The sequence below is a fragment of the Engystomops pustulosus genome, chromosome 8 (assembly GCF_040894005.1).
Source record: "Engystomops pustulosus chromosome 8, aEngPut4.maternal, whole genome shotgun sequence".
Classification (NCBI taxonomy): Eukaryota; Metazoa; Chordata; class Amphibia; order Anura; family Leptodactylidae; genus Engystomops; species Engystomops pustulosus.
The window spans coordinates 35785146-35804696 of NC_092418.1; the positions used below are offsets into that span (position 1 = coordinate 35785146).

A 19551-nucleotide genomic window follows, 5' to 3' on the forward strand; every position below is an offset into this window, starting at 1 on the left:
TAGCGTTCTATATATTTGATTTCTGGTTGATCTGCTGGTGGCTGTAGTTTCTGCAGTGCATGTACTTGCCAATTCTGAGCAATTTGTAGTGAGACTTGCGACCGCTGTGTTCTGCGCTTAGTGGCGCACATATCCATAGCAAAGGCTGAAGTGGCAAAATTCAGTAGGGGTTGGATTTCTATTAGGCAATAACTCAGTGTCATCTCATCCGGCATAGTACTGTGCTTCCTTTGATACTTGGCTAGAAAATAGCCATAGGAGAATACAAACAGCTTCTTGATCTTGAAGCCTACAGTAGCGTTCTATATATTTGATTTCTGGTTGATCTGCTGGTGGCTGTAGTTTCTGCAGTGCATGTACTTGCCAATTCTGAGCAATTTGTAGTGGGACTTGCGACCGCTGTGTTCTGCGCTTAGTGGCGCACATATCCATAGCAAAGGCCGAAGTGGCAAAATTCAGTAGGGGTTGGATTTCTATTAGGCAATAACTCAGTGTCATCTCATCCGGCATAGTACTGTGCTTCCTTTGATACTTGGCTAGAAAATAGCCATAGGAGAATACAAACAGCTTCTTGAAGCCTACAGTAGCGTTCTATATATTTGATTTCTGGTTGATCTGCTGGTGGCTGTAGTTTCTGCAGTGCATGTACTTGCCAATTCTGAGCAATTTGTAGTGAGACTTGCGACCGCTGTGTTCTGCGCTTAGTGGCGCACATATCCATAGCAAAGGCTGAAGTGGCAAAATTCAGTAGGGGTTGGATTTCTATTAGGCAATAACTCAGTGTCATCTCATCCGGCATAGTACTGTGCTTCCTTTGATACTTGGCTAGAAAATAGCCATAGGAGAATACAAACAGCTTCTTGATCTTGAAGCCTACAGTAGCGTTCTATATATTTGATTTCTGGTTGATCTGCTGGTGGCTGTAGTTTCTGCAGTGCATGTACTTGCCAATTCTGAGCAATTTGTAGTGGGACTTGCGACCGCTGTGTTCTGCGCTTAGTGGCGCACATATCCATAGCAAAGGCCGAAGTGGCAAAATTCAGTAGGGGTTGGATTTCTATTAGGCAATAACTCAGTGTCATCTCATCCGGCATAGTACTGTGCTTCCTTTGATACTTGGCTAGAAAATAGCCATAGGAGAATACAAACAGCTTCTTGAAGCCTACAGTAGCGTTCTATATATTTGATTTCTGGTTGATCTGCTGGTGGCTGTAGTTTCTGCAGTGCATGTACTTGCCAATTCTGAGCAATTTGTAGTGAGACTTGCGACCGCTGTGTTCTGCGCTTAGTGGCGCACATATCCATAGCAAAGGCTGAAGTGGCAAAATTCAGTAGGGGTTGGATTTCTATTAGGCAATAACTCAGTGTCATCTCATCCGGCATAGTACTGTGCTTCCTTTGATACTTGGCTAGAAAATAGCCATAGGAGAATACAAACAGCTTCTTGATCTTGAAGCCTACAGTAGCGTTCTATATATTTGATTTCTGGTTGATCTGCTGGTGGCTGTAGTTTCTGCAGTGCATGTACTTGCCAATTCTGAGCAATTTGTAGTGGGACTTGCGACCGCTGTGTTCTGCGCTTAGTGGCGCACATATCCATAGCAAAGGCCGAAGTGGCAAAATTCAGTAGGGGTTGGATTTCTATTAGGCAATAACTCAGTGTCATCTCATCCGGCATAGTACTGTGCTTCCTTTGATACTTGGCTAGAAAATAGCCATAGGAGAATACAAACAGCTTCTTGATCTTGAAGCCTACAGTAGCGTTCTATATATTTGATTTCTGGTTGATCTGCTGGTGGCTGTAGTTTCTGCAGTGCATGTACTTGCCAATTCTGAGCAATTTGTAGTGGGACTTGCGACCGCTGTGTTCTGCGCTTAGTGGCGCACATATCCATAGCAAAGGCCGAAGTGGCAAAATTCAGTAGGGGTTGGATTTCTATTAGGCAATAACTCAGTGTCATCTCATCCGGCATAGTACTGTGCTTCCTTTGATACTTGGCTAGAAAATAGCCATAGGAGAATACAAACAGCTTCTTGAAGCCTACAGTAGCGTTCTATATATTTGATTTCTGGTTGATCTGCTGGTGGCTGTAGTTTCTGCAGTGCATGTACTTGCCAATTCTGAGCAATTTGTAGTGAGACTTGCGACCGCTGTGTTCTGCGCTTAGTGGCGCACATATCCATAGCAAAGGCTGAAGTGGCAAAATTCAGTAGGGGTTGGATTTCTATTAGGCAATAACTCAGTGTCATCTCATCCGGCATAGTACTGTGCTTCCTTTGATACTTGGCTAGAAAATAGCCATAGGAGAATACAAACAGCTTCTTGATCTTGAAGCCTACAGTAGCGTTCTATATATTTGATTTCTGGTTGATCTGCTGGTGGCTGTAGTTTCTGCAGTGCATGTACTTGCCAATTCTGAGCAATTTGTAGTGGGACTTGCGACCGCTGTGTTCTGCGCTTAGTGGCGCACATATCCATAGCAAAGGCCGAAGTGGCAAAATTCAGTAGGGGTTGGATTTCTATTAGGCAATAACTCAGTGTCATCTCATCCGGCATAGTACTGTGCTTCCTTTGATACTTGGCTAGAAAATAGCCATAGGAGAATACAAACAGCTTCTTGATCTTGAAGCCTACAGTAGCGTTCTATATATTTGATTTCTGGTTGATCTGCTGGTGGCTGTAGTTTCTGCAGTGCATGTACTTGCCAATTCTGAGCAATTTGTAGTGGGACTTGCGACCGCTGTGTTCTGCGCTTAGTGGCGCACATATCCATAGCAAAGGCCGAAGTGGCAAAATTCAGTAGGGGTTGGATTTCTATTAGGCAATAACTCAGTGTCATCTCATCTGGCATAGTACTGTGCTTCCTTTGATACTTGGCTAGAAAATAGCCATAGCAATAGGATAGCATTGTTTGGTTTTAAAAACTCAAAAAAAAACAAAAAACACAAAAAAAAAAAAAAAACACAAAAAAAAACAAAAAAAAGTAAAAAAAAAAATAAAGTTATAACTCTCATTTTAAAAATGTTTAACCCGAGGGCTAGGGGTAGAGGACGAGGGCGGGGACGTGGGCGTCCAACTACTGCAGGGGTCAGAGGCCGTGGTCCTGGGCGGGGTGAGACACCACCTGCTGATGAGGGAGCAGGGGAACGCCGCAGAGCTACACTCCCTAGGTTCATGTCTGAAGTTACTGGGACTCGTGGTAGAGCACTGTTGAGGCCAGAACAGTGCGAACAGGTGATGTCGTGGATTGCCGACAATGCTTCGAGCAATTTGTCCACCACCAGTCAGTCTTCCACGCAGTCCACCCATGTCACCGAAATCGCCACTCCTCCAGCTCCTGCACCTCAGCCTCCTCCCCCCCAGTCTGCCCCCTCCCAGGAAAATTTGGCATTTGAACCGGCATACTCTGAGGAACTGTTTTCTGGACCCTTCCCACAGTCACAAACCACTTGTCCGGTTGCTGCTGAGCAATTTTCCGATGCCCAGGTTTTCCACCAGTCACAGTCTGTGGGTGATGATGACCTTCTTGACGTAGTGGAAGTGTGTAAAGAGGTGTCCGACGATGAGGAGACACGGTTGTCAGACAGTGGGGAAGTTGTTGTCAGGGCAGGAAGTCCGAGGGGGGAGCAGACTGAGGGATCGGAGGATGATGAGGTGACAGACCCAAGCTGGGTTGAGAGGCCGGGTGAACACAGTGCTTCTGAGACGGAGGAGAGTCCTCGACCTGAACAGGTTGGAAGAGGCAGTGGTGGGGCCAGACGGAGAGGCAGGGCCAGAGCTGGTGCATCAGCGCCACTGTCAACTAGTGAAGCTCCCGTGGTGAGGGCTCTTGCGGCGAGGGCTAGATCTTCAGAAGTGTGGAGGTTCTTTAAGGAAACACCGGATGACCGACGGACTGTGGTGTGCAACATTTGCCAAACCAGGCTCAGCAGGGGTTCCACCACTACTAGCTTAACTACCACCAGTATGCGCAGGCATATGAATGCTAAGCACCCCACTCAGTGGCAACAAGCCCGTTCACCTCCGGCCGTGCACACCACTGCTCCTTCCCCTGTGTCAGCTGCTAGTCAGCCCCCTGCCCAGGACCCTGGCACAAAAACCCCATCGTCGCCTCCACGATCCTCCACAGCATCCACCAGCGTTCAGCTCTCCATACCCCAGACGCTGGAGCGGAAACGCAAATATAGTGCAACCCACCCGCACGCCCAAGCCCTTAATGTGCACATCTCCAGATTGCTTAGCCTGGAGATGCTGCCCTATAGGCTAGTAGAGACCGAGGCCTTTCGCAACCTCATGGCGGCGGCCGCCCCTCGGTATTCGGTCCCCAGCCGCCACTACTTTTCCCGATGTGCCGTCCCAGCCCTGCACCAGCACGTGTCAGACAACATCATCCGTGCCCTGACCAACGCCGTTTCTGACAAGGTCCACCTGACCACGGACACGTGGACGAGTGCTGCCGGGCAGGGCCACTATATATCGCTGACGGCACATTGGGTTAACTTGGTGGAGGCTGGGACCGAGTCTGACCCTGGGGCTGCTCATATACTGCCGACGCCGAGGATTGCGGGGCCTACCTCGGTCCAGGTGTTTCAGGCCTACTATGCCTCCTCCTCCTCCCACCCCTCCTCCACCTCCTCCTCCGAACTACCATCCGTGGGCACGGCGCCATCAGTCGGTAGCTCTAGGCACAGCAGCAGTGCCGTCGCTAAGCGACAGCAGGCGGTGCTCAAACTGCTGAGCCTAGGCGACAAAAGGCACACCGCCCAAGAGCTATTACAGGGCATCACGGCGCAGACTGATCTGTGGCTGGCACCGCTGAACCTCAAGCCGGGAATGGTTGTGTGTGACAACGGCCGTAACCTGGTGGCGGCTCTGCAACTCGGCAGACTGACACATGTGCCATGCCTGGCCCATGTGTTAAATCTGATAGTGCAGCGTTTCCTCAAGACATACCCCAATCTGTCTGATTTGCTCACGAAGGTGCGCCGCATCTGTGCGCATTTCAGGAAGTCCAGCCCAGATGCTGCCACTCTCAGGGCAGCGCAGCGCCGCCTCCAACTGCCCGCTCACCGACTGTTGTGCGACGTGCCCACGAGGTGGAATTCAACACTGACCATGTTATCCAGAGTTTACCAGCAGCGCAGAGCGATTGTAGACTGCCAGATGTCAACTTCCACCAGAACTGGTAGTCAGGTCAGTCAGCTTCCTCAAGTCTACAATGAGGAGTGGACGTGGATGTCTGATATCTGTCAGGTGCTGAGTAACTTTGAGGAGTCAACACAGATGGTCAGTGGCGATGCCGCCATCATCAGCCTCACCATCCCGCTGCTTGGCCTGTTGAAAAACTCTCTGGTCAGCATGAAGTCGGAAGCTTTGCGCTCGTCACAAGAGACGGGGGAAGAATATTCCCTTGTTGATAGCCAAAGCACCCTGAGGTCTGTTTCTCAGCGCATATCGGAGGAGGTGGAGGTGGAGGAGGATGAGGAGGAAGAGGAGGAGAATGTTGGCGAGACACAAGAGGGGACCATTGTTGAGTCCTTCACTGTTCAGCGTGTATGGGCAGAAGAAGAGGAGTTGGAGGAGTTGGAGGAGGAGGAAATGGACAGTCAGGCCAGTGAGGGGAGTGAATTCTTACGCGTTGGTACTCTGGCGCATATGGCAGATTTCATGCTAGGCTGCCTATCCCGTGACCCTCGCGTTCAAAGAATTTATTCCAGCACCGATTACTGGGTGTTCACTCTCCTGGACCCACGGTACAAGCAAAATCTTCCCACTCTCATCCCTGGAGAGGAAAGGAGTGTGAGAATGCATGAATACCAGCAGGCCCTGGTGCACAAGCTGAAACAGTATTTCCCTTCTGACAGCGCTAGCGGCAGAGTGCGTAGTTCTGCGGGACAAGTAGCGAGGGAGAGTAGGCGAGCAGGCAGCTTGTCCAGCACTGGCAAGGGTACGCTTTACAAGGCTTTTGCCAGCTTTATGTCACCCCAGCAAGACACTGTCACCTGTCCCCAGTCTCGGCAGAGTAGGGCTGATCTTTACAGAAAGATGGTGAGGGAGTACGTAGCTGACCATACCATCGTCCTAAATGATCACACAGCTCCCTACAACTACTGGGTTTCAAAGCTGGACATGTGGCACGAACTGGCGCTGTACGCCTTGGAGGTTCTTGCCTGCCCTGCCGCTAGCGTCTTGTCCGAGCGGGTTTTCAGTGCAGCTGGTGGCATCATCACCGATAAGCGTACACGCCTGTCGACTGACAGCGCTGACAGGCTGACGCTTATTAAAATGAATAAAGGCTGGATTTCTCAGAATTTCCAATCTCCACCAGGTGAAGGAAGCTCAACCTGAATAATTGATCCACTCCTCCTCCTCCTCCTCATTTTCCTCCTTCTCCTCCTCTTTGTACAGTAAAGCAGAGGAAAATGGCTATTTTTTGACAGGGCCCACTGGCTCTTGCTATAGTACTTCATGCATTTAATTTTTCTGGAGGGCCACCTACCCGGTCCTCTGTTTGAAACAATTTTTGTGAGTGCCACATACAGGCACTCAATCTATTCCATTTTTCTGGAGGGCCACCTACCCGGTCCTCTGTTTTAAAAAATTTTTGGGACTGCCACATACAGGCACTCAATCTATTCCATTTTACTGCAGGGCCACCTACCTGCTCCTCTGGTTTGAACAATTTTTGGGACTGCCACATACAGGCACTCAATCTATTCCATTTTACTGGAGGGCCACCTACCTGCTCCTCTGGTTTGAAACATTTTTGGGACTGCCACATACAGGCACTCAATCTATTCCATTTTACTGCAGGGCCACCTACCTGCTCCTCTGGTTTGAACAATTTTTGGGACTGCCACATACAGGCACTCAATCTATTCCATTTTACTGGAGGGCCACCTACCTGCTCCTCTGGTTTGAAACATTTTTGGGACTGCCACATACAGGCACTCAATCTATTCCATTTTACTGCAGGGCCACCTACCTGCTCCTCTGGTTTGAACAATTTTTGGGACTGCCACATACAGGCACTCAATCTATTCCATTTTACTGGAGGGCCACCTACCTGCTCCTCTGGTTTGAAACATTTTTGGGACTGCCACATACAGGCACTCAATCTATTCCATTTTACTGCAGGGCCACCTACCTGCTCCTCTGGTTTGAACAATTTTTGGGACTGCCACATACAGGCACTCAATCTATTCCATTTTTCTGCAGGGCCACCTACCTGCTCCTCTGGTTTGAACAATTTTTGGGACTGCCACATACAGGCACTCAATCTATTCCATTTTACTGCAGGGCCACCTACCTGCTCCTCTGGTTTGAACAATTTTTGGGACTGCCACATACAGGCACTCAATCTATTCCATTTTACTGCAGGGCCACCTACCTGCTCCTCTGGTTTGAACAATTTTTGGGACTGCCACATACAGGCACTCAATCTATTCCATTTTACTGCAGGGCCACCTACCTGCTCCTCTGGTTTGAACAATTTTTGGGACTGCCACATACAGGCACTCAATCTATTCCATTTTACTGGAGGGCCACCTACCTGCTCCTCTGGTTTGAAACATTTTTGGGACTGCCACATACAGGCACTCAATCTATCCCATTTTACTGGAGGGCCACCTACCTGCTCCTCTGGTTTGAAAAATGTTTGGGACTGCCACATACAGGCACTATCCAAATTAAATTGTCTCCATAGCAGCCTCCACACGTTGTCTCCATTGCTACCTCCAAAAGTCGTCCATATAGCTGCCTCCATACATCGTCCCTTTATCAAACGAGGTGTGTCAGGCAGAAATTTGGGTTGTTTTCATGGATTCCACATCAAAGTTGTTAACTTTGTCACCACCCTGCTGTGTAATCCCCAAAATATACTGGCAAACTTTTACCATTTAGGGATATTATTTCAGCGCTTCTTGCGCATCTGTTTACATTCCCCTCACCCGGCATATCCTAAACTTATAAGAACGCTACTACACTTGATCTTATACAAAAGGTTCTTAGAAGTGCTGTTTGGGGAGTAGCCTAGAGACAGGGGCTTGGATTGGCGAAAGCTCGCCTGGCAGCGGAACGCCAGCTCCATGCGCATCATGCGCTTCTTGCGCATCTGTTTACATTCCCCTCACCCGCCATATCCCAAACTTATAAGAACGCTACTACACTTAACTTGGTGCAGGCTGGGACCGAGTCTGACCCTGGGGCTGGTCATATACTGCCGACGCAGAGAATTGCGGGGCCTACCTCGGTCCAGGTCTCAAAGGCCTACTATACCTCCTCCCACCCCTCCTCCACCTCCTCCTCCTCCGAATTACCATCCGTGGGCATGGCGCCATCAGTCGGTAGCTCTAGGCACAGCAGCAGTGCCGTCGCTAAGCGACAGCAGGCGGTGCTGAAACTGCTGAGCCTAGGCGATAAAAGGCACACCGCCCAAGAGCTATTACAGGGCATTCCACATCAAAGTTGTTAACTTTGTCGCCACCCTGCTGTGTAATCCCCAAAATATACTTGCAAACTTTTACCATTTAGGGATATTATTTCAGCGCTTCTTGCGCATCTGTTTACATTCCCCTCACCCGGCATATCCTAAACTTATAAGAACGCTACTACACTTGATCTTATACAAAAGGTTCTTAGAAGTGCTGTTTGGGGAGTAGCCTAGAGACAGGGGCTTGGATTGGCGAAAGCTCGCCTGGCAGCGGAGCGCCAGCTCCATGCCAAGATCCAACTAACATAGTTTTAACTGCAGCACCTTTAATCTACTACTAGTTCACTGCCTCCATACATGGTCCCCTTATCAAACGAGCTGTGTCAGGCAGAATTTTGGGTTGTTTTCATGGCTTCCATGTTAACTTTGTCGCCACCCTGCTGTGTAATCCACAAAATATACTGGCAAACTTTTATCATGTACCGATATTATTTGAGCGCTTCTTGCTCACCTCCTTTGGTTCCTCTCTGCCACCCATTGGTTTGAAGCCTGAGTCCATTTAGGGTATGTCGCCATGCCACTCTCTAGCCTGCTGCCGCTGCCTCTGCATGCCGTCCCCTATAGTGTCAGGGTCAATTATTGGATGTTTTAGATGCTATCTAGCTTCATTCTGTCACTCTGTCATGGCCATGCTGTTGCCCATAATTTTGGCATAATGGTGCGATTATGCAGCCTCAGAGGCATCCATGCATGCTGCCCCTGCTGTTTCCTGTCCATTTCCGTGGTGTTTCCATCCTTTTCTGAGGTTCCCAGGTGTTTGGCCAAGCTTCCCTGTGCAGAGCCTTGGTCCCCTTGAAAAATGCTCGAGTCTCCCATTGACTTCAATGGGGTTCGTTATTCGAGACGAGCACTCGAGCATCGGGAAAAGTTCGTCTCGAATAACGAGTACCCGAGCATTTTAGTGTTCGCTCATCTCTAATTGTAACATTTTATTTGAGATTTTTATCTGGGGCTTAAACCCCCCATTGCAAAGTGACTTTCAAATTAACTCTTTCATGGCTCCCGGTACCAGGTGGAGAGCAGCAGGTTCAGCAGCAGCTGAAGTGTGTAGCATGAGGTTCAGCAGCAGTTGAGGTGTGTAGCATGAGGTTCAGCAGCAGCTGAGGTGTGTAGTATGAGGTTCTGCAGCAGCTGAGGTGTGTGGCATGAGGTTCAGCAGCAGCTGAAGTTTGCGGCATGAGGTTCAGCAGCAGCTGAAGTTTGCGGCATGAGGTTCAGCAGCAGCTGAAGTGTGTGGCATGAGGTTCAGCAGCAGCTGAAGTGTGTGGCATGAGGTTCAGCAGCAGCTGAAGTGTGTGACATGAGGTTCTCCAGCAGCTGAAGTGTGTGGTATGAGGTCCAGCGGCAGCTGAGGTGTGTGGCATGAGGTCCAGCGGCAGCTGAGGTTTGCGGCATGAGGTCCAGCAGCAGCTGAGGTGTGTGGCATGAGGTCCAGCAGCAGCTGAGGTGTGTGGCATGAGGTTCAGCGGCAGCTGAAGTGTGTGGCATGAGGTTCAGCGGCAGCTGAAGTGTGTGGCATGAGGTTCAGCAGCAGCTGAGGTGTGTGGCATGAGGTTCAGCAGCAGCTGAAGTGTGTGGCATGAGGTCCAGCAGCAGCTGAAGTGTGTGGTATGAGGTCCAGCGGCAGCTGAGGTGTGTGGCATGAGGTTCTGCAGCAGCTGAGGTGTGTGGCATGAGGTTCTGCAGCAGCTGAGGTGTGTGGCATGAGGTTCTGAGGCAGCTGATTTTATGATATCCTGTGTCTGTCCTGCTTCCTGATCTACAATTTGTGGAGGATACACCCCGTTTGTCCTAAATAACTGTAACACCCTCCTGAATATATATATATATACACCGCCAACACGTTCTATTTTTAGACCCCACAGCCTGGCCTGTAAAAAATGCTAATGTGCCGCTTCGCTCCATGAAACTAAATGTTCAGTATGAAATCCTGTTCATGGATGTATTCCGGCTCCCGTCTATTTAACCCTTGACACCATCGGCAGGGGATAAAGACCACGGAACAATCATGGACGCTTGTAGTGCCAAGCCTCCGCCAATCTCCTGCTTATATAAAACAGACTAAAAGCAGTGAATGTGTAATGTAACGGCAGGAGCGCTCGCCCCAGACTCGCTATTAGCAAAGCATGGGCGCCCCACTGCAGCCTGCACAACCATGACCCACTTTATGCCGTCCATTCTAACTGGAAGAGAGACATACACAAACGTACAGTCTGTCCACCAAGACATTATACGACAGAAATATGACAAGTATATGAGGGGAAAGAGAATCACTAATGAGAAATAAAGATAAGAAATCTCCCCCAAATTCTAAGTGTCTGAGGTAAAACTGTTCTAGTTTCCCATGGAAACCAATCAGAGCTCAGTTTTCATTTTATAAACAGCTGTAGGAAAATGAAAGCTGAGCCCTGATTGGTTGCAATGGGCAGTTCTGCTCTCAGACACTTCTGATAAATCTCCCCCTATGCGTTTATGTTGTGACAGATTTTTGAGATTGTGATATGATTATTTAATAAATTGTATACAGAATAGATTCTACAATAGTGACTGCTCTGTCCGACGCAGACTACCGTCGAGAAAGTGATAAATATGGGGGAAAAAATTGAAATTGGCAAACCGCACTGATCAAGTTCTCAATCACTTTCATCTTATTGAACTGACGGATTTAAAGAACCCGTTTTGGTTTATCATGCCCGCTGTTATGTGCCCATGGACTATTCTAGAAAAACGGACGTAGAAAGGTTGTATGGACAGCCTTGTAAGATGTTGGGAGCAGGGCAGGTGTTATAATATGCTCCAGGGACACAACTGGGGTCAGGAAGGAATATCACCCCAACTCTTTGGGGGTTTTCTTCACCTTTATCTGGCTCTTCAATCAGATCAATAGTGAGCGCATAGAGTACTGAGGTCTCCACCTGGTCTGACCCAAGTGGCATTATTGGGCCAGTACTACTTTCATTATAATGTTTCTTACTGCTATTCCAGTTAAAACAGTTCTGAAAAAAATATATTTGAGGGACATTTATCAGCTTTCTGGAGTACAAACCCTAAAATAATTCATCCCTTATGGCGTAATGGGGCTGTGGGCAGTGGCAGAGTGGACCGGCACCACACCCTCCCAGTGACAATCATGAGAGTGATTGCTGTTAGAACTAGACTACAGGCAGTCCCCAACTTAAAGGTATCAAACTCCTAGATGGTTGGATTATTCAATGGCCCGTTGTGCGTCACTGTCTGGAATGAAACTGGCTAAATATATGTGGAGGTGGCGCCAGACAATTCTACGCCGGGTCCGCTAAAGTTCCTGTTGAAGGCTATAATTAGTAGGCAGATGCAGGGTACTTTGCTGTCCACGCCCAATTGTCGTGGAGGTGAGGTGGAGGGGGGAAATGGACACCTGATAAGGCTGGTTCTATGGCTGGTTTACAAACCAGACCTCTTCTATTGAAGGATTATGGTTGGTGCTGCATCGCAAGGAAGAAGGGACTCCATATATCATATCCTGTCCTCGACACCCTGGTCTATCCGTGAAACCGGACAATCCACACGGACCGAACATGTACATCAGAAGCTGCCCTAATATATATAACCATGACCCAGGAATAAAAAACACAAAAATACAGAAATGTAGAAAGGGAAACCATGTTACTCTTTATTTAAGCTTCCTTGGGGAATCAGCTGAGAAGATAAATTATTCTGCATTATTGAGAAGTCTCCGGCCATCAAGTATTACAGTGACAATAAAAAATAAGTTATCTCCAGAGGAAAAAAAAAAATTACAAAAAGTGGTCAAATTACTTTTTTTTTTTTCAAATAAAATCATGCTCCAGGATCTGTTTATATACACCCACAATGTACAAAACAAGTTTTATTAAAAAGGGGGAGGGAATCATGTAGTGCAGAGAAACTGTATCTGTATCTGAATTTCTTTCAAACCAAGGAGAAAGTTTCCAGAACATGTCCCTAGGGTCTGGAGCATGGCATGGATGACACTTCACACCATGATAGCTCTTCTTCACGTCCTCCGCGTCTTTTGTCTTTTTTGAAGTCTTTTTGCATCCTCTGGGTTGGCAGCCTCAGCTCCTGTCTGTCCAAGAGCACGAACTCCTTGCAGACGACTTGTCAGCTGCAGCAGCAGGGGAATCAACTGGCAAAGGGGAGACAAGGGAATCATGAGTGCATAAGACAAGTGACATATATATGCATATACAACAAGAGCACTGACCTCCGCTATACACAAGTCCACAAACATTACTGAGGGCTCTAAATACAGAGTAAAAGGTGAGGACTCATCACTTGTGACAACCTGAAGCCACGCACTGCTTTTCTTAGCGAGATAATGAATGAAAAATCTGCTTTGTGTTTTCCAGGTGCAACAATAAACAGGTCACATGAAGTCAAACTATGGCGTTAAAGGCGAAAATTATTGATGACCTACCCAAGGATAGGCCAACAATCTCATATTGGTGAGGGTCCAACGTCCTGCACCCCCACAGAAACAGACAGCTTCACACTGTTTGTGGTGACAAAGCTTTGCTGCTCTGCACTGCCCCGATATGACCACTACACTGAGGATGGAGCAGTTTGCTTCCTCTTCCTCTGGCCTCATGCATACAACCGTGTATGGTGGCCATGAGCTAGCCGCAAAAACAGCAGCAACTCACGGCCGCCCTTGAAGCCTATTGTGCATGATCACGTCACGGTGAGAAACACAGCAACTGATCCGGCCAGCCGCACAAGACAGATCAGGTCCTATTCCTGCCAAATATAGGACATGGCTCCTATGGAGATGGGAGGTTTGAGGAGCGCTCACTGCTCCCAATTCCACCCGGCCGGAAAGGGCCCGCAAACTTCTCCCTGTTTGAGGCCCATTTCTGCACAGGTCCTGTGTATAAGATACATATCGGATGTATTGTATGGATAAGTAATGTCCAGTTTATCAACCATTCACCTCCGCAGCACTGCTACTGTAGATCACAGTGGGATATCTAAGGGTACTATCTTCTTTCTTCACTTGTCTGGTCCCTTTCTTCCTCTACCTTCCTCTTTCCTAACCTTACATTCACTATAAAATATCTCCCGAATCCGTCAGTCTCCCAATGAGGACCGCAGCTCAGTAATGTATCAAATGACAGTGTCCATACGAGTCCCTGAAGAGGTGGAGTTGACATTGACAACAGCAAGTTTTGAGTTGCACCAATGTGTTTTATTTCCACATTGATCCGACAAGATTCAGATGGAGGTGCAGGATCTCCCCCCTTTCTATGTGCAGTGTATAGGAGACTTCCTAGCGGGTCGTCTCCCTCCATAAGCTTGGAAATAAACGTATAGGACATGCATAGGGTAAAACTGCTAAAAGTGCAGACTGCAAGTGTTACTCTTCATTCACACAAGTAGGACCCCAATTCTGCAAATGAATCTTACAAATGAAATGCCTTTAGAGCTTAGCAGATCCATAGACACGGCGAAGCTCAGTGAAGCAGGACATTGCACTTCTGGCGGCAGGGTGCATGTAGCACATCACTACCACCATCTTCTAGGCTTATACACTAAAGCAGAAACATGTAATAACACTGGAATCAGCGACTACTGTGATTCTAATTGAGCGGCCTAATACGTGTAAGCAAATTATAGCATGACCCATACACAGACGCTGGCATTTGCCTCGGAGTTTCCTAATTATACCCAAGGTTTTACCTAATGCACTTGGCTGTAGAAATGCTTAAACAGGGGGAATGGAAAATGTTCCAATCCAGCCGGCTACAGTAAAGCGGGCGCAGGCACATGGCGCTCATGGAGCTGGATCTCTCCTGTGCAATTAATGACACAGTCTGACCTATTCTCCAGCCAAAAACTATTTACACGTGTCAGCTTAACAAAGTGTGACGGATGGTTCCACACATCTCACCGGCATCTTATGTGATGGGAAACCACAGACACACAGTGGTCATTATTCAGGCTCTTAAGCCATTACTATCAATACACTAAAGGTCATCCTCCTAATGAGACGCTCAGGCTATAGGGTACTGCCTGAGGAGAAGGTGGAGAGTTCTGGAATAGTTAGTAGACGCAAGACAAATTATCCAAATTCAACAGTATTAAAATGCAAAAGGTTTAATTAGAGTCAAAATCCATTTTGTTGCTGGAAACTAAGTCACAATCACATGACTGGTGATAAGTCAACATTGTTGGAGCTGGACGGAACCCGTCAGTTGACATAACCTACACTTACTAAGCTGTTATACAATACAGCAGTACAACTATCCCTATATTGTTCCTCTCCATGCCCATTAAGATCCACAGTGTGTTCCTAAAGTTGACTCACCACTTATGCATATTCATGTTCTTCCAGCTCCCCAACTACCCACCCACCCACCCACCCACTCTGAAGATACATTGGTGGTTATACTTATGTCATTGGGATGTCATCTTTCATATCTAATACTGAAATGAAAAAGGAAAAGGATGTCTTCTCCGTGCTCCAGCCACATATTCCACCCCAATTCTCACTGCTTGGATGCAAGACTAATGGCGCAGCAGGAGCCTCTCTGCTATACACATTATAGTATACTATAAGATCCTATGGAGGACACCAGCACTAGTCACTGCCTCTACAAACCTTATACTCAAGGCCCTTTCGTGAAACCTTCCCTTCAGTAGAACTGGCCCTGAAGTAGTTAATAACAGACTATCAAGCAGTAATGTCACCAGTCCCAGAACAATTTAAGTGTTTTTGTCTACAAATGGATTCAACATTTGTAGTGGAGAATTATCCAGACATTAGTGGGGATTTTATAGGAAGGTTTTCCTAAAGCTGCTCTAATCCTTATAAGCGGAGAGCGGATGGATTCCTGCTACATTGTGACTTGTTACATCAGATGAAAGCCTGGAAGTGATCAATGTATTATGGATGGAAATATTCCAGAGGGTCACCCTGTGGATGGAGTGGGTACCAAAGTGTTTCCCATTTAACCCTTATTGGTGGCTATTACCTTGTCATACCTATACCCGGCCAGCAGCAGCAGTAAGGTGAGCGGCAGGGCCAGGTAGGAGCCCTGCACAACATCCTGCTCCGGTAACTTTCTCTGCAAAATCAAACAAAATTAGGTTATTTGTTCATATTTTTACATTTGTGATGTTATTATGGGGTTTTCCCATATTAGATCAAGGCTCATCTCTCTGCATCTCCCTCCCTATTCCTACAGTCTAATCACAGTCTCTGCTTCTAGAAGACTGACGGTCTCCATGACACTTGCCCGATTTTCCCTGCCGTCAAACCCCTTTAACCTCTTATGTTCCAGACCACTCGATGTATCAGTGCTGATGCTGCAGTAATTCCATTTGTCATTTCTTATTTAACCCCTTAACAACTAGGCCTCTTTTTTTTTTGTTTCCGCGTTTCCATTCTTTACTCCCACTTTCAAAAATCCATAACTTTTTTTTTTTTTCCGTGTACAAAGCAGTGTGAGGGCTTGTTTTTTGTGTGACAGATTGTACTTTGTAGTCACATTGTTTATTATTCCATGCCGTGTACTGGAAGCGGGGGGTTCCAAATCAGGTCTCCTTTATTCTTTGGGTCTGTATGATAATTTTTATTGTGTGCGTTTTAAAAAAAAAAAGTCCACATTTATATAGGTTTTATAATGTTTTCAAACATTTACAAAAATGAAGGCCTTCTGTACAAAAAAAAAAAAAAAAATTTCTTAATTTCGCCATGTTCTTACGCTAATAACTTTTTCATACTTCAGTGTACAGAGCTGTATGAGGACTCTCTTTTTTTGCAAAATGAGCCGACGTGTTCATTGCTACCATTTGAAAAATGTATTAAATTTGTTACATAATGGCGAAAAAGTGTAGTTTTGAACATTTGGGCACCATTTCCCATTATAGGATTCAACATCGGGAATAACCATTTTCATATTTTGATAGACACTTTTGGGACTTGGCGATATTTAACATGTTTACGTTTTTATTTATTCCTGTATCAGATCTAGGGAAAAGGGGATGATTTGAGCTTTCAGGGTTTTTTCTTTAACCCTAGAGAGTCGGATTGCTCTTACCATATACTGCAGTTCTACTGTATTGCAGTATATGGAGGATTTACTATAGATTGTCATACACGTGCCACTGGCACACGGTTACAGATTTTCAGCAATAATAATAATCTTCAGTCATGGAAACTGATCGCCGCTCCCCGTGGAAGTCATCAAAACAAAAGTATATTGACCCCACGTGTGCAATGGGCGTTTTTGCTACAGTATGCAGCAAACACCCTATTTGTAAGGATCTATACTTCCTTTACAGACTTGTTATATATGAATATGTCACAACTCATTAGCATGATACAAGTATTGTTGCTCTCTCCAGCTGTTCTAAAACTATTTTTGGCCGTGTAACTTCAGAGTAGTTTACATACTGCTGCATGTTATAAATTCAACTTAATGCATACAATGTAATAAAAATACTAGACTGACCGTAGGACTGAAGGTGAAAGTGAGATGCTTATGGTATCCATGTGTGCCGAAAGAAAACTGTGGCAGAGTGTAGTCGTACTGAGACTTGGGGAGTGTGGAGTCCAGCTGTACAACATAGGTCTGAAAGAAAAGGCAATGTACACGTATACATTAAACATCTGTATTCTACTTAATGTTAGCAAAACATTTCTAAACTTTTAACAAACTTTGTACTACAGGGGTACAGGGGCATCTTTTGCAAAGATGATACTTCTATAACCCGATTGCAAGTGTTAAAGTTGCAGTAAGGTGCACACGGTAATAAAATGGGTGGATCCAATTTCACTACTGCATTCAGTAATAGTTATCCACGTGTATTCCTAAAAATGAGATAAAATATGTAAATTACCTCTCCGTCTCTGAGTAGAGGTGGGAAGTGGAAGAACAGGGATTGCCCCAGGGATACAGACTGTATTGGGTTGTCCAAATTTTCACTTTTATACAGTTTTACCTAAATTTAAAAAAAAAAAAAAAACACAAATAAGTCGCATAATACCATTTTTTTTCTTATTTTCGTTCTACAACTAATTATTTCCCTCGCTGATTGCCTCGTCCCATGAGGATCAAACAAGGTCTTTGACTTGACCCCACTCTGAACCAGCCATGAAATACATCCATAAGTGTAACTTTATGGTTTGGGCTCTGACATTCGAGCAAAGTACAAATAGCCGAGGCTGTAAGATCTTAGGCTCTTACTGTGCCGTAGAGTAAGTGCAGGGCACGGCTTCAAGGCGCAATATCAAAAGAAATATGGAAAGCAATATTGCAGGGGGTGATGGAATGAGTGAGCAGATAATGGATGCCTATGGAAGGTGAAGCAGGGGGAATCTAGGGAGAGCGCTCATGATGGGCAGCTCACATCTGCTCACACAACAATCACATTATTCCTTCAGTGAATATTACTTTCATGTGCTTTTAGCAATAGCTGACCTTACTTTCTTGCACAGAATAATGACTGAAGGCATCGTTGTGGGTTTTTTAAGGCCCTGGAACCTTTAGCAACCAGCTGTTAATGTGGGAGGGGGTGGGGGGGGGCACATATTTGACCTGCAACACCCTCCAGGGGACAAGTGTATTACTACACCTAAACCATAGATTCTCTTCATAAAGAGGGCAGGAGCTCCCCCTGCTGGTCCCACCTATAATTAAGCATTAGAAAACATAATTCCACTCCAATAATAATAATCTTTATTTATACAGCGCCATCAAATTCTGTAGCGCTTTACAAATCAATCTATGGTCAATACATTCCCAGAATAAATAACATTTTAAAAAAGGCTACTCCTACTACATTATATTAAAAATGGGCTAGATTGCTCTAAATATCAGCAGGATAATTCCCCACATGTATAGACACATATCTATAGATACAAGTCTTACCAACAGGGTAGAGAGGTATTCGGGGGTTGTTATTACATTTCCACTCAAGTCAAACTGGTTGATTTGACGGAATGCGATGATGTTAACTTCTTCTATATCACGATCGCCAACCTTTGGGGGAAAAATGAATTTAGCCATTTTTAACAAAAAAAAATGTGTTACTTTAAATTTTATTTTGATCATTTCTAAATAAATTATAGGCAGAATTGAACACAAGTAGCTCCCTGACCTACCTGCAGGTCAATTTGGGAAGTTAAGTTGAAACAAGATTGTGGTTTTCCTAAAAAGTGTGCTGCGATGGTCTCTAACTTCCAGATGGTCAGAGTTTAGCCACACCTAAAATACTACAATCCCCATAATCTCAGTCTGATCCTACATTACACTCCCATCCCGCCTCCTCCTATTACATTAGCTCTTTACTTGCCTGTAACGTCTTGTTATCAACGCAAGAGGAGAAACAGTCAGAACCGTTTAACCCCGACGCATTGATTCTACACGTAGCTCTCCAAAAAAACCTAAAAAACCCTTGGGTGGCCGGGATGGGGGCAGGTTAAAAAAAAATAAAACATGTACTCTGCAGTCTGTCCTAGGGTCCAGCGCTGCGATCTCTCCGGTCCGTACCCCTGGTGCTTGGAAGTCACGCTGCATTCAGCTCCCGGCCAGCCAAAGCGGCCACACCCACCCATCCCTATTACCAGCGCTATATCATACAGGACGGGTGGGATTGTATTGTTTAAAGGCAAGGGTGCTGCTTACCAATTGCATATGCGACTGGGCTGAGGCCCACCCCCGTGCGCTAGTGTTGCATTAGGAAATGCAATACTAGTGGCACATGTGACCGCACTCTTACAGGGAGTTTGAGGTAGTCTGGGACACGCCTCCTTGTCTTATTACTTATGACAGGCTAAAACTTGCTGCAAACTCTGGCTCTTCGTATTGGCTGTTGTGTCATACACAGACACTCATTGTAAAGTGTAGATTATAAACCACCAGAAAGACACAAATCTCAGATACTGTGCATACACAAAATGTTTAGGACTCGCCTGTATTGCCCGGTATGAAGGCAGAGCACGCTCAATATGGTCATTTCCTTCTGCCTTCAGCTGAACATGGTAGACACATCCAGGCTGCAAAAATAGGAAAATAAATACATAAGAAATGGATAT

General features: G+C 46.1%; 1 protein-coding gene across 1 annotated transcript in view; it reads right to left on the minus strand.

Moving 5' to 3' along the window:
- Positions 1-12481: 12481 nt before the first annotated feature.
- The window catches only part of LOC140075129 (BOS complex subunit NOMO3-like), a 31791-nt gene continuing 24721 nt past the window's right edge, over positions 12482-19551 (minus strand). Inside the window, exons 26-31 of the mRNA XM_072120642.1 lie at positions 19429-19512; positions 18386-18496; positions 17355-17456; positions 16967-17086; positions 15485-15577; positions 12482-12639 (exon numbers count right to left, since the gene is read on the minus strand). Coding sequence (XP_071976743.1) covers positions 12508-12639; positions 15485-15577; positions 16967-17086; positions 17355-17456; positions 18386-18496; positions 19429-19512 — 642 coding nt within the window. The 3' untranslated portion in view covers positions 12482-12507. The remainder of the gene's footprint in view (positions 12640-15484; positions 15578-16966; positions 17087-17354; positions 17457-18385; positions 18497-19428; positions 19513-19551) is intronic.